The sequence below is a fragment of the Pleurodeles waltl genome, chromosome 7 (assembly GCF_031143425.1).
Source record: "Pleurodeles waltl isolate 20211129_DDA chromosome 7, aPleWal1.hap1.20221129, whole genome shotgun sequence".
In the NCBI taxonomy this organism is placed as follows: domain Eukaryota; kingdom Metazoa; phylum Chordata; class Amphibia; order Caudata; family Salamandridae; genus Pleurodeles; species Pleurodeles waltl.
The window spans coordinates 969,679,823-969,698,230 of NC_090446.1; the positions used below are offsets into that span (position 1 = coordinate 969,679,823).

At 52.6% G+C, this 18,408-nt stretch overlaps 1 protein-coding gene across 3 annotated transcripts in view; it reads left to right on the forward strand.

Moving 5' to 3' along the window:
- The window catches only part of ENDOV (endonuclease V), a 167,642-nt gene that overhangs the window by 39,934 nt on the left and 109,300 nt on the right, over nucleotides 1-18,408 (forward strand). For 2 of the 3 annotated variants that reach the window (XM_069199727.1, XM_069199726.1), the window contains exon 3: nucleotides 18,200-18,334. The exons of the other annotated variant lie outside the window; for it this stretch is intronic. In XM_069199727.1, coding sequence (XP_069055828.1) covers nucleotides 18,200-18,334 — 135 coding nt within the window. The remainder of the gene's footprint in view (nucleotides 1-18,199; nucleotides 18,335-18,408) is intronic. 3 annotated transcript variants of the gene reach the window in all.

An 18,408-nucleotide genomic window follows, 5' to 3' on the forward strand; every position in this document is an offset into this window, starting at 1 on the left:
TAAACATTCAGAAAGTTACATTACGAGATATAGGTGGTCATTACAACCCTGGCGGACGGTGTTAAAGCTGCGGAAATACTGCAAACAGGCCAGCGGACAAAAAAAGGGAATTATGACCCTAGCAGAAACCGGCAACAAAGACAGTCACTTTAACACTCCGACCGCCACTGCGGTACAAACAGTGCAGCGGTTACCGCCAACAGACAGGCGGGAGACAATGTACCGCCCACACTATAACAACCCGCCAATCCATCACCTTTTCCGGGGCGGATTTACCGTGGATAAAAACACGGCGGAAACAGCTTTTGCTATGGGAAAATGCTCACCTGAACACATCCCTCGAGGAACGACGACTCCATGGACCCGGAATTACAAATACTCCACCAATACATTCACAAAAATCACAAGAACAACCCACAATCCCCCCCGGAAGAAAACACAATGCGAAATTCGGTCAAACATTATAATGTGCCAATATACATGTCATACAAAAATATACTGATATATATTAGAAAATCACTCATAATTATATACAATTCGAGAAGCAGTGCAGATATGTACACAACAATGTCCGTGCACCAACAGTCCAAAAATGCATGGGCGAGGCCCACAAACAACACCTGACCACAATCGGAGAGAACACTGCCGGGGCATCCGATAGAAATACTACAGGCACCTCAGGGGGAAGGGAAGGGGGGGCACCTCAGCCAGATAAATGCAAAGCCAGATCCACAACGGGGCACCATGCCCATTGATGTATCCTGGGGAGTGCAAAGCCACAGTCTCTCAAGTCTATACAGTGGGTGGTTTGCCCACTGTGCCATCCTGGGGAGTGCAAAGCCACAGTCTCTCAAGTCTATACAGTGGGTGGCTTGCCCACTGTGCCATCCTGGGGAGTGCAAAGCCACAGTCTCTCAAGTCTATACAGTGGGTGGTTTGCCCACTGTGCCATCCTGGGGAGTGCAAAGCTACAGTCTCTCAAGTAGATGCAGTTCTCTACTGGTACTGGGTGGGACTGGTGCCCATACTGGTGAGTCTCCATGTGAAAGTTCCTGTCCTGTCACTGTCCCAGCTGCACATGGGATAAGGATGCCTGATGTGGCGGTCCATTCATTCCTACACGGTGCCTGCCCTGTTCAGCGGTGCTTTGCCATGGCGGTCTTTGCCCTGTTCAGCAGTCTTCACCATGGCGGTCTTTGCCCTGTTCAGCGGTGCTTTGCCATGGCGGTTCTGGACTGTGCAGCGGTGCTTTGCCATGGCGGTCTTCGCCCTGTTCAGCGGTCTTCACCATGGCGGTCTTTGCCCTGTCCAGCGGTGCTTTGCCATGGCGGTCTTTGCCCTGTCCAGCGGTGCTTTGCCATGGCGGTCTTTGCCCTGTTCAGCGGTGCTTTGCCATGGCGGTCTTTGCCCTGTTCAGCGGTCTTCACCATGGCGGTCTTTGCCCTGTTCAGCGGTGCTTTGCCATGGCGGTTCTGGACTGTGCAGCGGTGCTTTAAAATGGCGGTCTTTGCCCTGTTCAGCAGTCTTCACCATGGCGGTCTTTGCCCTGTTCAACGGTGCTTTGCCATGGCGGTTCTGGACTGTGCAGTGGTGCTTTGCCATGGCGGTCTTTGCCCTGTTCAGCGGTCTTCACCATGGCGGTCTTCGCCCTGTTCAGCGGTCTTCACCATGGCGGTCTTTGCCCTGTCCAGCGGTGCTTTGCCATGGCGGTCTTTGCCCTGTTCAGCAGTGCTTTGCCATGGCGGTCTTTGCCCTGTTCAGCGGTGCTTTGCCATGGCAGTTCTGGACTGTGCAGCGGTGCTTTGCCATGGCGGTCTTTGCCCTGTTCAGCAGTCTTCACCATGGCGGTCTTTGCCCTGTTCAGCGGTGCTTTGCCATGGCAGTTCTGGACTGTGCAGTGGTGCTTTGCCATGGCGGTCTTTGCCCTGTCCAGCGGTGCTTTGCCATGGCGGATCTGGTACGGACATTGGTGTGTGGCATGACTTTCCCTACACTGGGCATTGGTGTGTGGCATGACGATCTCTACACTGGGCATTGGTGTGTGGCATGACGTTCCATCATTGCCCAGCGGGGCTGTGGCAGCCGGGGCCCTCCTGGGCTGTGACTCCGGCGGTGGACTCAGGACCAGTGACAATACTTGGGCCCTCCTGGGCTGTGACTCCGGCGGTGGACTCAGGACCAGTGACGATACTTGGGCCCTCTTGGGCTGTGACTCCGGCGGTGGACTCAGGACCAGTGACGATACTTGGGCCCTCCTGGGCTGTGACTCCGGCGGTGGTCTCTGGACCAGTGACGATACTTGGGCCCTCCTGGGCTGTGACTCCGGCGGTGGTCTCTGGACCAGTGACGATACTTGGGCCCTCCTGGGCTGTGACTCCGGCGGTGGTCTCTGGACCAGTGACGAAACTTGGGCCCTCCTGGGCTGTGACTCTGGCGGTGGACTCTGGACCAGTGACGACGGTGCTGGCGGTTGTGTCTGGACCGCCGGAAATGATGGCGCACTTCTCTGCCGTGACACTCACAACAGGCTGGCAAGACTTCCTCTGGACCTTCCCCACCTTTGGTGGAGTCACAGCTGACTCTCCAATCCCATTCGAACCCAGGTCAGTTGTTGTTTCACCAGGAGTCTTAATACGGTCCCGTCGTCCACTCTCCAATTTTAGAGCCTTTACAGGGGGTGGGCTGCCTACTGCCTGCCCTAGTGGCCGGTGCACTCCACAATCCCTGAACACGCACCACTGGTATTGGAGGCTTTTTGGCTGAGGCGCTACGACGGGACTGATGAATTGGAGGGGGGGGGGCGGGGGCAAAAAGGTCAATTTTACAGAGGGACAGTTTCTGACGGACACTGGGATGGGTAGCTGGAGGGGGTCTGGGAGTGGAGGAAGAGGAGATGGTTGTAGGAGGTGTTACTTTAGCTGTTTTGGGTGCAGGTGCAGGTACAGGAGGCTGTTGTGAGGTGGATGGATGTTGGGTGAGTGATTGCCGGCGTTTGTGTACTTTGGGAGGGGGCGTCACAGACACACTGGTAGAGGACACAGGCGACGTTTAAATGGCAGTGGAGGTGGTGAGTGCAGGTGAGTGGCTTGTGGTGCTGGGTGTCCTGGTGCGATTCATGGTGCCTGTAGATGTGGTGCATGCAGGTGTGTGTAGACGAGACTGGGAGGGAGGAGGGAGAAGAGGAGGAGGGGGACACAGTGGAGACAGTGGATGTTGCTGTGTCTGTATGGGTGTGATGCTTGTGTGAGTGCCTGTGGGATGTGTGGTGCCTATGTTTGCTTGAGCTACTTTTGGGTGTTGACTTGTGTGCATGCTGGTCTGTAGGTGTGCTTGGGATGGGCTGGGGTACAGGGGATTGGGTCTGGGTGGAGGAAGTTGGAGGGGGGAGGCTCGACACAGGGACAATGGATGCCATCAGTGCTGAGGCCAGAGATTGCAGGGTTCGCTGAAGGACAGCCTGACCAGAATGAATGCCCTCCAGGAATGCATTACCGTGTTGTAACTCTCGTTCTACACCCTGGATGGCATTCACAATGGTAGACTGCCCAACAGTGAGTGACCTGAGGAGGTCAATGGCCTCCTCACTGAGGGCAGCAGGGGTGACTGGGGCAGGGCCTGAGGTGCCTGGGGTGAAGGTGATGCCCACCCTCCTGGGTGAGCGGGCACGGGGCGAACGCTGAGGGGCTGCTGGGAGGGCGGTGCTGGTAGGGGAGGTGGCGGCTGTACCTGTAGAAGTGGTGCGCACAGATGGTGCCGCCACCACAGGGGAGCTCCCATCGGCGGACGAGTCCGTGTCGCTGGTTGGTGATCCGGTGGTGTGAAGCTCCCGTCGCCTTCCGTCCCACTGGTGCATTCAGAGTCCGTGGTGTGGCCCTCCATGGCCATATGGGATGCAGCTCCCTCGTGCTCCGGTGCCACTGTACCTCCACCTGTTCATGCTGATGTACAAAAGGACAGGGAGAGCAGGAAAAGGGGGGGAGACAGAAGAACGAGAGTTTTAGTGCATGGTATTCCACTACCGTTGGCGGACAAGACAGACGCAGCAGCCCCCTGCATTACGCCGTGCTCCTGCACTCTGCACACGCAATTTCTGGGTTATGGCCTACATGGTATTGGTGGACATCTGCGCACATGGATGCCACATGGGCAAATATACCTCGACTTGGCACTCTGCTGAGGTGGGGTTGAGTGCCACATGGCCTACATTACGGAGGGGCCTTGCCTACCTAACTCGCCCTGGCCTAGGGACACCCACAGCCCACCTCCCCCACCCAGACACCTCCACTGCACGCAAAGTCCGCAGAATGAGGTTGTACTCACCCCCTTGTGTCTCTGCTGTGATGTCCTCAAGCGCCCATCCAACTCCGGGTAGGCCACCGCCAGGATCCGGAACATCAGGGGGGTCATGGTGCGACGGGCACCCCTCCCACGTTGGGAGGCCATCCCCAGCTGAGCCTCCGCCGTCTTCTTGCTGCAGCGGCGAATGTCCTCCCATCTCTTCCGGCAGTGGGTGCCCCGTCTGTGGTGGGCCCCCAGGGTCCGGACCTCCTTGGCGATGGCACGCCAGATGTCCCTCTTCTGGTGGGCGCTGACCTACATGACATGCACAAGGGAAGAGGAACAGTCATTACCAACTGCACCGTCGTTGTGAGTGGCCCCCTCCCTACTCTGGCCATGTGGCCCATTCATTCCCATGCATTAATGTTCAATCAACTCTGCCCACTTCCCTCTTCCACCCAGCCCTCTCCACCCAGGCCTAGCCCATACAACGTGCTCCCTGTGTTCTAACCTGTTGGTCTGGAGGACCGTAGAGTAGCGTGTACTGGGGGAGGACCCCATCCACAAGATTCTCCAACTCCTGTGCAGTGAAGGCAGGGGCCCTTTCCCCAGACGCATCAGCCATCATCGCTTCCAGACCGAGGTCACAGCAGCACTAGCAGTGTATGTCCTCTCCTGTCGAAGTTCAGGTATCTAGTGATTGAAAAGATAGAAAATGGCGGTGACGTCCGCGGCGGTGCGCATCATCACCGCTGGCGCACCTGTTCATTGGCGCCTGGGACCCATAGGGTCCACTGTTAACCAATGCAGCATTGCGCCGCGGTCTACGACCGCCTACCGCGACGGTGTGCAGCGCCAGCGCGGTTACCCCACAATCCCATTGTCCCAGTTTAGAGGTCAGGCAGCCGCCATTTCAGGGGCCCACATGGCTTCATTTACTACTGCGTCACACATAGCTAGGCCAACACTCAACACACATACAGAAAGGGTTTTGTGAGTGGTGTAGTCTTGTGTGTAACTGTGGGTACATACCTGGAGGAATAGTGACTGGTTCTTCGCTGTTGTCCTTCGTAGGCACCGTCAGCTGGGACATATGAGAAGATGGCGGAATCCTCCGGTGTACGGACCGCTGGTGGACCTGTTGACAATGGAAGAAAGACATATCATCGTCACCTATCTGTTTGACTGTGCCACTATCCAGGAACTATGTACCCAGTTGGAGCCAGACCTGATGTCACCGATCCGCCATCCGACTGGAATCCACCCTGACGTGCAGGTGCTGTCAGTGCTCCATTTCTTTTCTAGTGGGTCTTTTCAGACAACAGTGGCATGTCATCAGGGATGTCCCAGCCTATGTTTTCCAACGTGCTGTCCAGAGTGTTGTCTGCCCTGCTGAAACACGTAAGGAGATACATCATTTTGGGGTGGAGGATTTGCCTACAGTGAAGGGTGACTTCTATGTCCTTGGACATATCCCCAACGTCATAGGTGCCATTGATGGGACCCATGTAGCTCTGGTCCCCCCCCCCACAGGAGTGAAAAGGTGTACAGGAACAGGAAGAGTTATCATTCCATGAATGTCCAGATGGTCTGTTTGGCAGACCAGTACATCTCGCAGGTAAATGCTATGTTCCCTAGCTCAGTGCGTGACGCCTACATCCTGCGGAATAGTAGCATCCCTGATATGATGGGTCAACTCCAGAGGCACCGGGTATGGCTATTGGGGGACTCTGGTTACCCCAACCTTTCGTGGCTATTGACCCCAGGGAGGAATCCCAGGACCAAGGCAGAGGAACGGTACAATGATGCCCATGGGCGGACTAGGAGGGTGATCGAACGCACCTTCGGACTCCTGAAGGCCAGGTTCAGGTGCCTCCATATGACAGGTGGATCCCTATTCTACTCACCGAAGAAGGTGTGCGACATCATCATCGCCTGCTCCATGCTCCATAATTTGGCTTTGCGACGCCAGGTGCCTTTTCTGCAGGAGGATGATCCAGATGACGGTGTTGTAGCAGCTGTGGAGTCTGTGGAGCCTGTGGACAGTGATGAGGATGAAGCTGAGGAAGAAGAAAACGACAACAGGGAGTCAGTCATACAGCAATATTTCCAGTGACACACAGGTGAGAACATTTTCAGATTTTACATTACATTCACTGTCACACGTCTACCTCTATCCTGTTTGTCTATTTCAATCACAATTTGTTAACTGAGTTGTACCTTTCCATTACGGTTTCACAGGTGTGGTAACCTACGTGTCAACTGCTTGCATCCTTCAAGGGCTTGTGATGTGTGACATAGGTATGTTAGCCTTACAATGGTACAGCCATTATGACACTGTCATTGATAATACAAAGTACAAAATCATAGACTGACTCCAGATTGTTTTGTGTTTCAAGGGTGTTTATTTAAGTGCTCAAAAAATGAAGGGGGGTTGTAAATTGGTGATGGGTGATGGTGGAGGAATGTCCATGGCAGAGTCCAGTCTATTAGTCTCACAGGTGCACTGCCCATCTGGGCATAGGAAGTGGAGCTGGGGCAGTTCGAATATGGACAGGGTAACAAAGTGGGACAGTGGGAGGACAATCAGGGTGGGCTCATTTCCTGGCGGGGGTCTTGTCATCATGCTCTGTCCTGTTCCTGGATCTCAGGGACCGCTTGTGTGGTGGTTGTCCGTCTGCAGGGAGTGGGGTGCTGGTGTGGTGGTCCTGTGGTGGGGCGTCCTGTCCACTAGCGGCGGAGGTGGTGGGCATTTCATCGTCCTGGCTAGTGTCAGGGGCCCCTTGGAGTGCCACGGTGTCCCTCAAGGTCTGTTGTATGTCCTTCAGCACCCCTACGATGGTGCCCAGGGCGGAGCTGATGGTTCTGAGCTCCTCCCTGAACCCCAAATACTGCTCCTCCTGCAGCCGCAGGGTCTCCTGCAACTTGTCCAGGACCGTCACCATCGTCTCCTGGGAGTGGTGGTACGCTCCCATGATGGAGGAGAGGGCCTCGTGGAGAGTTGGTTCCCTTGGCCTGTCCTCCCTCTGTCGCACAGCAGCCCTTCCAGTTCCCCTATGTTCCTGTGCCTCCGTCCCCTGGACCGCGTGCCCACTACCACTGCCCCCAGGTCCCTGTTGTTTTTGGGAGGGTGGGTTACCCTGGGTGCCCTGTAGTGGTGGACACACCGCTGATTGACCTGTCCTGGGTAGGGAGGTTTGGGCCCGCTGGGTGGGTGCTGTGCTGGTGTTACCAGAGGGTGGAAGGTCGGTGTTGGGCTGTGCCTGTGCAAGGGTAACCGACTATCCTGAGGCCCACGATGGTCCGGGCTGGTCATCAAGATCCAGTAGGGGCAGAGCTGCTCTCGTCACTGTGGGCCTCATCTGGGGGTGGAGTGGTGTTGTCTGGACCCTCTGGTGTGGTGACGGTCCTTCGGGTTCCTGCAGGGGCATAAGAGCATGATTATTGCATGTGTGTGTGTAATGGTGTGCAATGGGTGGCTGTGCGTGAACCCCAGTGCAAGCATTCCTGTGTGGGGGCTTGTGTGATGATGGTTGGGGGGGTTGTTCTGGGTATGTGCAGTGAGCATGCTTTGGTGAGGGGTGACCATGCTTAGTTGTGTCATGCAGGGCTTGGTGTTGGGATGGGTGGTTTGTGTTATGGGTACATTAGTGATGAGTTGGAGTGATAGGGGAGGGGGTGAGGGTGGGGGTGTGTGATAGCATGCAGGTAGGGTGGGGGATCTGATAGTTGAGATTTAACTTACCAGTGTCCCATCCTCCACCGACTCCTCCGAGGCCCGCAGGATGGTCAAGACTTGCTCCTCCCATGTTGTTAGTTGTGGGGGAGGAGGTGGGGGTTCGCCGCCAGTCCGCTGTACCGTGATGTTGTGCCTGGAGACCGTGGAAGCTCCTTCCCCCGTAGGGCGTTCCACCTCTTCCTGATGTCCTCCCGATTTCTTGAGTGCTGTCCCACAGCATTGACCCTGTCAACTATTCTGCGCCATAACTCCATCTTCCTGGCTATTGATGTGTGCTGTACCTGTGAGCCAAATAGCTGTGGCTCTACCCGTACGATTTCCTCCACCATGACCCTGAGCTCCTCCTCGGAGAAGCGGGGGTGTCTTTGGCGTGCCATGGGGTGGTGTGTGTGATGTGTGGGGTGGTGTATGTGTTGATGAGTGTGGTGAGTGTAGTGGTGTGTGGTGTTTTGTGCGTGGAAGTTGTGTGGGTGATGGTGTTGTGTTTCTCTGTGTGATGGGGTTGTCAATTGCTGTGCTGTCTCTCTGGCCTTCTTTCAGAATTTGTGGTCGTAGGGGTTTGTGGGTGATGTGGGTGTGTGTTTTATAAAGTATTGGGTGTGTGGGAGTGTTGTTTGTATGTGTATCAGGTGTGTATATTTCAAATTGTCCAATGTGGCGGCGTTTTGTAGATGTGTGTGTATTTTGAGCGCGGCGGTGTGTACCGCCAATGTAATACCGCAGTTGAAAGACCGCCGGCGTGGAGGTGGAGGATTTGTTTCCGCATGTTTATCGCTGACCTTTGGTGTGGCGGTGTTGTGTGGGTGTCTGAATTTCGGCGGATTCCGAGATGTGTGTCATAATAGCTGTGGCGGTCTGCCGCGGCGGTGTATTGGCGGTCTTCTGCACGGCGGTAAGCGACTTTTACCGCCAATGTTGTAATGACCCCCATAGTTTCAAGAGAACATGTTAATTACAAAAAAAAGCACTCCATGGTTCAATTCACCTTACAATTCCTCAAATAGAAACAAATCTACTGCTGTTACAAATGACTCCTATAACAAAAAAACTGTGTGAAATAATAAATGATGCACATTTAGCCAAACTGCTACAATTAGCATTGTAAAAAGAAACATTTTAACAAAAAGATTAGAACCTATGGTTGGCCGTTAGAACCTTTGGTTGGCCACACAGAACCTTACAGGCTCATCCCTGAAACCACATGAACCAAAGATAAATGGTGTACATTTTCACACAGGCAAGATAGATGAAATGGCTTTTATTGCCTCCCTTCAAAACAGAGCAAGTATTAGTAAGGCCAACTGGTCAGTTCTGGTAAGCTGGCGACATGGTTATTTAATATTTTTATTGCAAGGATTTGCCAAAAAAAAGAAAACAGTGCCACAGACTAACTGGGGTGGCCGAGTATTTGCAATGAAAATGTTAAGTTACAAAAATACCGTCTTTCATAATTTAAATACATCAGGACAAATGCTTTCTTTTTATTCTTTAGTTCTTTAATGATTAAACAGTATATAGTTGTACATTTACATAATAGTACCCAAAATAAGAAAATTATAATGGCAATTTTACATTGCGTAAGAAGAGAGTTAAAGAGATAGGGGGGGGATTGGGTAAGGGGAGAAAGGTGGTGAGATGGGTGAAGGAGGCCTCGGGGTCCAGGTTAGGGTTATATAGGCCCTCATTCTGACCTTGGCGGTCTTTTCGCAAGACCGGCGAGTTACCGCCGCGGTGAAGACCGCCGACCGCGGCGGTATGCCGCTGTGCGCATTCTGACCGCTGGGAGCGTACCGCCGGAAAACCGCCAGCAGCCACACTGGCGGTCGGCGGGAAAGTGGAGACTGGTCAACCTCCACCGCCACGCCAGCAGAACACCGCCCACAGAATTACGACCCACATTTCTGTGTGGCGGTCTTCTGTTGGCGGTCTTCTGTTGGCGGTCACCTCCCCATGGCTCCTGTCACCTCCCGGAGGACCAACGCACAAGGTAAGTTGATCGTCCGTGAGGGGAGGGGGTGGGGGGGTGTTGTGTGATGTGTGCGTGCATGGGGGTGTGCGTGGGAGTGTGTAGAGGGGGTGTGTGAGTGCGTGCATGCGGGCGGGGAGTGCTGCTGTGCCTATGGGCAATGTGTGTAGTTCGGCGGGTGCGCATGTCGGCATGTATGTGTGCGGGTATGTGTCCCCGTTGTGTATGTGTGTGTGTAGGGGGTGTGTATATGTGCATGTAGGGGGTGTGTGCATGTCGGGGTGCGTGTATGTGCATGTCGGGGTGGGGGTGGGGAGGGGGTTCGTACCACCTCTGGGGGGTGGCAGGGGGGTGGAGGGTGTGGCGGGAGGACTCGGGGGGGCAGTGGGGGGTGGGGGAGACCCCTATCAGTGCCAGGGAAGGAATTCCCTGGCCCCGATAGTGCATACCGCCATGGTTCGCATGGCGGTTCCCGACTGCCAGAAACCGCGGCGGTAAGCAGGGTCATGATACCGTTGGCGGTCTTGGGTCGACCGCCGGACCGGAGTGCGCAGACTCCAGCCCGTCGGTCATGACCGCCGTGGCTGTCGGAGTGGGGAAGTGGCGGTCGGTCGCGGCGGGGACCGCCGCGGTCAGAATGCCATTTTTAATACCGCCGGTCTGTTCGCGGTCGACCGCCGTCTCTCCGCCGACCGCCAAGGTCAGAATGAGGGCCATAGTGTCCGTTTTAGATAAGTGGCAGCCCTTGTTTGGTCATAAGGAGATAGTAGGGTGAGTGTTCCTTTCACAGGGTATAACCGAGGGCTGAGTAGTTAACTTTTGGGGCTTAGGATCCTAATATAGGGGCAGTGTTGGGCTGGGTTCATGAATAGCCATTAGGTGTGTAGACGAAGGGGTAGCCTGTAAAGGCTAGGGAGGAGGGGAGGTGTCTCCTTGGTCAGCGGGTATGTGAGAGTTGCTGTTTCTAAGATAATCCTTGAACTGCAACAAGTCCTCTGAGTATTTTTTTTACATATTCAGGGGTGGCTATTTCTATAGCGGTCGGTGGTTTGTAGAACGGAGGGGAGTAGAGTGGAGTAGATGGGATAAAGAAAGCAGATGGAGGGGCGGCAAAAACTGGGACAGGGTGCCCACTTTTCCCATCATTTAGCAATAGGAAGCAGAGAATCACAGAGCAGGACGTCGTCCCTGAATTAGGAGTTGTCACTCATGAAATGTGCCCAAGTCTGTGTGAAAAGTGTCACCTGATCCTGGAGAGCATATGTGACCTTCCCATCAACCGCAGTGTATCATGGCTATGGGCCATTCGTCTGGGGTCATGGGGTTGGGGGACCTCCAGTGCCGTAGAATACAAGTCTTGGCCGTCGCAAGGGGCGTATGTAGATGGCGGCGTTGAGGTCGTGACAGCTTTGGGGAGTCTCCGGTGTAATGGAGGAAAATGAGCAGAGGTGCAAGGGGAGTCCTTCTGGGTATTGTCGAGTTCAGTATGGTTCCAACTTCCTGTCAAAAAGGCTGAACAGAGGGGCATTCACAGAGGATATGCGGAATGTTGTAGTGATTAGCTGTGCATCGCCAGCAATTCGCATGCGGCAGCAGTCCCACTCCATCCAGCTTCGCTGGTGTCCAATGCCATTGTGCATTGTCTTAAATAGGCAAAATTGCAGCTCCGCTTCCTGTACGCCTCCAGGACAAATGCTTTCTAGTGGGTAGGTGTTTGTAAAACAGGTATAGAAACTGTTTGTTGTTTGTAGGAAGTTGGTTCTGTATCTACTATCTCAAAGTGAGAGATAGCGTGCACAGAGTCCAGGGGTTCCCCATAGAGGTTGATAGTGGCAAGATTAGATAATACTAATGCTCTATTTTGTGGTAGTGTGGTCGAGCAGTAGGCTTATCAGAGGGTAGTGTTAAGTATTTGTTGTACACACAGAGGCAATAAATGAGGAACACACACTCAAAGGCTGAACTCCAGGCCAATAGGTTTTATATAGAAAAATATATTTTCTTAATTTATTTTAGAACAGTAGTACACACAGTTTTGGTTAAAATGGCAATAAGCCTTTTTAAGAGTGGACACAGTGCAAAAATCAACAGTTCCTGGGGAGGTAAGTTTGGTCAGGTTTCTCAGGTAAGTAAAGCACTTACACAGTCAGTCTCCTGGGCATAGGCAGCCCACCGTTGGGGGTTCAAGGCAACCCCAAAGCCACAGCACTAGCAACACAGGGCCAGTCAGGTGCAGAGGTCAAAGGAGGGCCCAAAACACATAGGCACCTATGGAGAACAGGGGTGCTCCGGTCCTAGTCTGCTCACAGGTAAGTACCTGCGTCCTCGGGGAGCAGACCAGGGGGGTTTTGTAGAGCACCGGGGGGGGACACAAGCCAACAAAACACACCCTCAGCGGCACAGGGGCTGCTGGGTGCAGTAGGCAAAGTAGGCATTGGGTTTGCTGTAGAAAGCAATGGAGGGTAGTTGGTTCCTCTCGGTCCTGGGGTCTGCGGGTGCAGTGCTTGGTCCAGGCGCCAGGTTCCTTTGTTACCAGGCAGTCGCGGTAGGGAGGAGCCTCTGGATCCTCTGTGCAGGCATCGCTGTGGGGGTGCACGGCGGTTGACTCAGCGTGTCCATGTCGTTGGAGTCGCCTGGGAGTCCTCTCTGCGGTGTTGGTTTCTCCAAACTCGAGCCGGGGGCGTCGGGTGCAGAGTATGAAGACTCATGCTTCTGGCGGGAAGTGGAGTCTCTTTAAAAGTTGCTTCAAAGTTGCAAAGTTGTTGCAGTTTCTGAACAGTGCCGCTGTTCTCAGGAGTTTCTTGGTCCTTTAGGTGCAGGGCAGTCCTCTGAGTCCTCAGAGGATGCATCGCTGTTCTGGTTCTTTCAGTCTGGAGACAGGCCGGGCTGGGGCCAAGTCAGTTGGTGTCTCAGTTGTCTCTGCTTTCCGGTCAGCAGTCCTTCTTTCTTCAGGTTGCAGGAATTTCATTTCCTGGGTTCAGGGTCACCCCTAAATACTAAATTTAGGGGGGTGTTTAGGTCAGGGGCAGTAGCCAATGGCTACTGTCCTGAGGGTGGCTACACCCTCTTTGTGCCTCCTCCCTGAGGGGATGGGGGCACATCCCTATTCCTATTAGGGGAATCCTCCAAACTCAAGATGGAGGATTTCTAAAGGCAGGGGTCACCTCAGCTCAGGGCACCTTAGGGTCTGTCCTGACTGGTAGGTGACTCCTCCTTGTTTTTCTCATTATCTCCTCCAGCCCTGCTGTCAAAAGTGGGGGCAGTGGCCGGTGGAGGGGGCAAACTTCCCAGTTTTCAGTGTAGCCATTATGGAACTGTGGAGTTCGTAACTGACAGACTCCCAGACCATATACTCTTTATGGCTACCCTGCACTTACAATGTCTAAGGTTTTGCTTAGACACTGTAGGGGGATAATGCTCATGCAACTATGCCCTCACCTGTGGTATAATGCACCCTGCCTTAGGGCTGAACTTCAGTGCAGGACTGGTGGGCTAGCTCTTGCTGTGCCAATTATTTTTTCTTTCAAATGTTTATCTCTTTTTGTAATTCTTTCATGTTTTAACTATGACTTTAGGCAACAGGAATTTAAAGCCAATTGAATATTTTCTCTGTCAAAAGAATAATATTTCCTGTAATATGCCCTGAAACAATGTAAGAAAATGCCTTCCTTGGCATGGTTACCCCCTAACTGTTGGCCTTTTGTTGATGCCAGTTATGATTTAAAGTGTGCTGGGACCCTGCTAACCAGGCCCAAGCACCAGTGTTCTTTCCCTAAACTGTACCTTTGTCTTCACAATTGGCATAACCCTAGCACTCAGGTAAGTCCCTTGTAACTGGTACCCCTGGTACCAAGGGCCCTGATGCCAGGGAAGGTCTCTAAGGGCTGCAGCATGTCTTATGCCACCCAGGGGACCCCTCACTCAGCACATGCACACTGCCTCACAGCTTGTGTATGCTGGTGGGGAGAAAATGACTAAGTCGACATGGCACTCCCCTCAGAGTACCATGCCAACCTCACACTACCTGTGGCATAGGTAAGTCACCCCTCTAACAGGCCTTACAGCCCTAAGGCAGGGTGCACTATACCACAGGTGAGGGCATATGTGCATGAGCATTATGCCCCTACAGTGTCTAAGCAAAACCTTAGACATTGCAAGTGCAGGGTAGCCATAAGAGTATATGGTTTGGGAGTTTGTCAAACACGAACTCCACAGTTCCATAATGGCTACACTGAAAACTGGGAAGTTTGGTATCAGCCTTCTCAGCACAATAAATGCACCCTGATGCCAGTGTGCAATTTATTGTAACATACACTCAGAGGGCATCTTAGAGATGCCCCTGAATACCAATTCGACTTCTAGTGTAGGCTGACCAGTTTCTGCAGGCCTGCCACACACCAGACATGTTGCTGGCCACATGGGGAGAGTGCCTTTGTCACTCTGTGGCCAGGAACAAAGCCTGTACTGGATGGAGGTGCTTCTCCCCTCCCCCTGCAGGAACTGTAACACCTGGCGGTGAGCCTCAAACGCTCACCCCTTTTGTTACAGCACCCCAGGGCGTCCCAGCTAGTGGAGATGCCCGCCCCTCCGGCCACTGCCCCCACTTTTGACAGCAAGGCTGGAGGAGATAATGAGAAAAACAAGGAGGAGTCACCCACCAGTCAGGACAGCCCCTAAGGTGTCCTGAGCTGAGGTGACCCCTGCCTTGAGAAATCCTCTATCTTGAGTTTGGAGGATTCCCCCAATAGGATTAGGGATGTGCCCCCCTCCCCACAGGGAGGAGGCACAAAGAGGGTGTAGCCACCCTCAAGGACAGTAGCCATTGGCTACTGTCCTCCCAGACCTAAACACACCCCTAAATTCAGTATTTATGGGCTCCCCAGATCCCAGGAAATCAGATTCCTGCAACCTGAAGAAACAAGAAGGACTGTTGACCTACAAGCCTGCAGAGAAGGAGGAAGAGAACAACTGCTTTGGCCCCTGCCCTACCAGCCCCAGCGACGCATCTGACAGGGACCAGCGACCTCTGAAGCCTCTGAGGACTCCCCTGGACTAAAGGACCAAGAAACTCCCGTGAACAGCGGCCCTATTCAAAACCAGCTACTTGTTTGCAACAAAGGCGCAACTTTCAAAGACTGCACGTTTCTCGCCGGAAGCGTGAGACTTCACACTCTGCACCCGACACCCCCGGCTCGAGATGCAGAGAACAAACACCTCAGGGAGGACTCCCCAGCGACTGCGAGCCAGTGAGTAACCAGAGACGACCACCCTAAGCCCACACAGCGACGCCTGCAGAGAGAATCTAGAGGCTCCCTCTGACCGCGACTGCCTGTAACAAGGGACCCGACGCCTGGAAACAACACTGCACCCGCAGCCCCAAGGACCTGAAGGAACTGAACCTCGGCGCAGGAGTGACCCCAAGGCTACCCTCTGCCTTGCCCAGGTGGTGGCTGTCCCGAGAAGCCCCCCTGTGCCTCACTGCACCGCTAGAGTGACCCCTGGGTCCCTCCATTGTTTCCTACCTGAAACCCGACGCCTGCTTTCCACACTGCACCCGGCTGTCCCTGTGCCGCTGAGGGTGTGTTTTGTGTGCCTACTTGTGTCCCCTCCAGTGCTCTACAAAACCCCCCTGGTCTGCCCCCCGAGGACGCAGGTACTTACCTGCTGGCAGACTGGAACCAGAGCACCCCTGTTCTCCATAGGCGCCTATGTGTTTTGGGCACCTCTTTGACCTCTGCACCTGACCGGCCCTGAGCTGCTGGTGTGGTACCTTTGGGTTTGCCTTGAACCCCTAACAGTGGGTTGCCTATGCCCCAGAACTGAGACTTGTAAGTGTTTTACTTACCTCCTAAACTAACCTTTACTTATCTCCCCCAGGAACTGTTGATTTTTGCACTGTGTCCACTTTGAAAATAGCTTATTGCCATTTTTACAAAGACTGTATATGATATTGCTTTTATTCATAGTTCCTAAAGTATCTAAGTGAAGTACCTTGCATTTAAAGTATTAACTGTAAATCTTGAACCTGTGGTTCTTAAAATAAACTAAGAAAATATATTTCTCAATATAAAAACCCATTGGCCTGGAGTAAGTCTTTGAGTGTGTGTTCTTCATTTATTGCCTGTGTGTGTACAACAAATGCTTAACACTACCCTCTGATAAACCTACTGCTCGACCACACTACCACAAAATAGAGCATTAGAATTATAAACTTTTGCCACTATCTTACCTCTAAGGGGAACCCTTTGACTCTGTGCACACTATTTCTTACTTTGAAATAGTATATACAGAGCCAACTTCCTACATACCAGTTCTCGCAGAAGCATTGTACATACTAACAAGCTCCGGCATCACATCAATGGTATCAGATGTTTACATAGATCATAGGTCGAGGTAATTGGTAACATGCTGTATTATAATTGCATTTATATAGCACAATTCTTTAAAGTGCTATAGGCAATTCACTGGTACCTCTGGTAACTTTCCATACCACTCAATGCCATTTCACTCCACGCCACACAATGCCACTCCACACAATACCACTCCACTCAGTGCCACTCCACACCACGCTACTCCACACAATGCCACTCCACTCCACTCAATGCCACTGTACTCTACACCACTCCACACATTGCTACACAATGCCACTCCACACCACACAGTGCCACTCTGCTCCACCCCTCACAGTGCCACTCCACACCACAGTGACTCGTCTCTCCATGCCACACAAAACAAAGCAACCCTACACAGCGCCACTCCACGCAACAGTGTCACTGCTTGCCACTCAATGTCACTCCTTGCCACAAAGAGCCACTCCACGCCACCCAGTGCCACTCCACACTGTGCCATGTCACTGTACTCCACAGAATGCCACTCCACACCGCCCCACACAGTACCACTCCACACAATGCCAATCTAGTCCATGACACACAATGCCACTCCACTCAATACTACTCCACTCACTGCTACTCCACACCTCTCCACACATTGCTGTCTCACTCCATGCCACACAGTGCCACTTCACTTCACTCCATACCACACAACGCCACTCTATTCCACACCAAACAATGCAAAACCACTCCATTTCATGCCACTCCATGCCACACAGTGCCATCCACTCCACTCAGTGCCACTCTACTCCACTTCACTCCACACAATGCCACTCCATGTCACGCAGTGCCACTGCACTCCACGCCACACAATTTCACTGCACTCCATGCCACACAATGCCACTTCACATCACTCCACTGTAGTCTGTCACCCCACACAATGCTACAAGCCACACAGCGTCACTCCACTCAGTGCCAATCCATGGCGACAGTGCCACTGCACTCCACACATTGCCACTCACCCCATGTCACACAGTGCCACTAACTCCACACCACACAATGCCACTCCACTCCATGCCACTTCACTTCACTCCAACAAAGCCAATAGATCTCACATAGATTGGACCTATTGGCTTTGCCAGTGCTTGTTATTATTTAACTTTATTTTGTTATGCTGATTCATTTGCTTGTACAAAGACACCTTGAAGTTTGTTTTCGTCTGTAGCATTAATGTCCATCCTCAGTATGAGAGGATTGTCAAAATGTGTATAGTAGGCTTTTGTTTCCCAAATAGAGCCACAAATCCTGCAAAAAAAAAATCTATATTTTTATGATTTGAGGTCATGTTCCACCCCTGTTCGTTGTGCCCTAGTCCTCTCGCGGTGCTGTGTGCTAATCCAGCCTCCATATCGCCTCACACGTTCTTGTTTCACAAAACAGAACAGAGCTATTTTTGTGGACGTCAGGCACTTCTGCCAGTCCTAATGCCCGCTCAGTTCAGACTTTTGAACTGCATAAAGCTTCCGAAGATGAGATATGTCAAATTGGACCGAGGTTATCAGTAATCCTAAAATTGTTCTTTCATTGGGAAATTAGATTAAACTGCAATAGCTATTGCAGAATGTTTATTATACATGCCTGTAAATGTACATGTACTCAAATCCCGGGGTAGAACCCTTTTAAAAAGTATATTTAGTTGTTTTTCTTACTTCCCCGTACTTGATTCATAGACACACTCGGAACTCTGGTCCATCCAGTTATCAGTCAGACCGAGGGCAGGGGTGACGCACAGCACCATTGACTCTACTGTAGTGTTAGGGCAGACCTTTTCAGTAGTTCTGCTCTATTGTACTAGAGTAGCCTTTACATATGTTTTACCTGTTGCAGGTAATCTACGAGGAGTGTCAGATGGTGTGCTTGACGGCACCTTATGTAGCTGGTTTCCTAGCCTTTCGAGAGGTGCCTTCGTTGGTCAAAGCCATCGAGAGGTTGCAAGAGGAAGATACCAGTCTGATGCCACAGGTAAAGAGTTGCAGAGGTGTTTGCAGCCATTGGTGGTAGATTATCCTGAGTAGAATCAGAACTAGTTACATGCA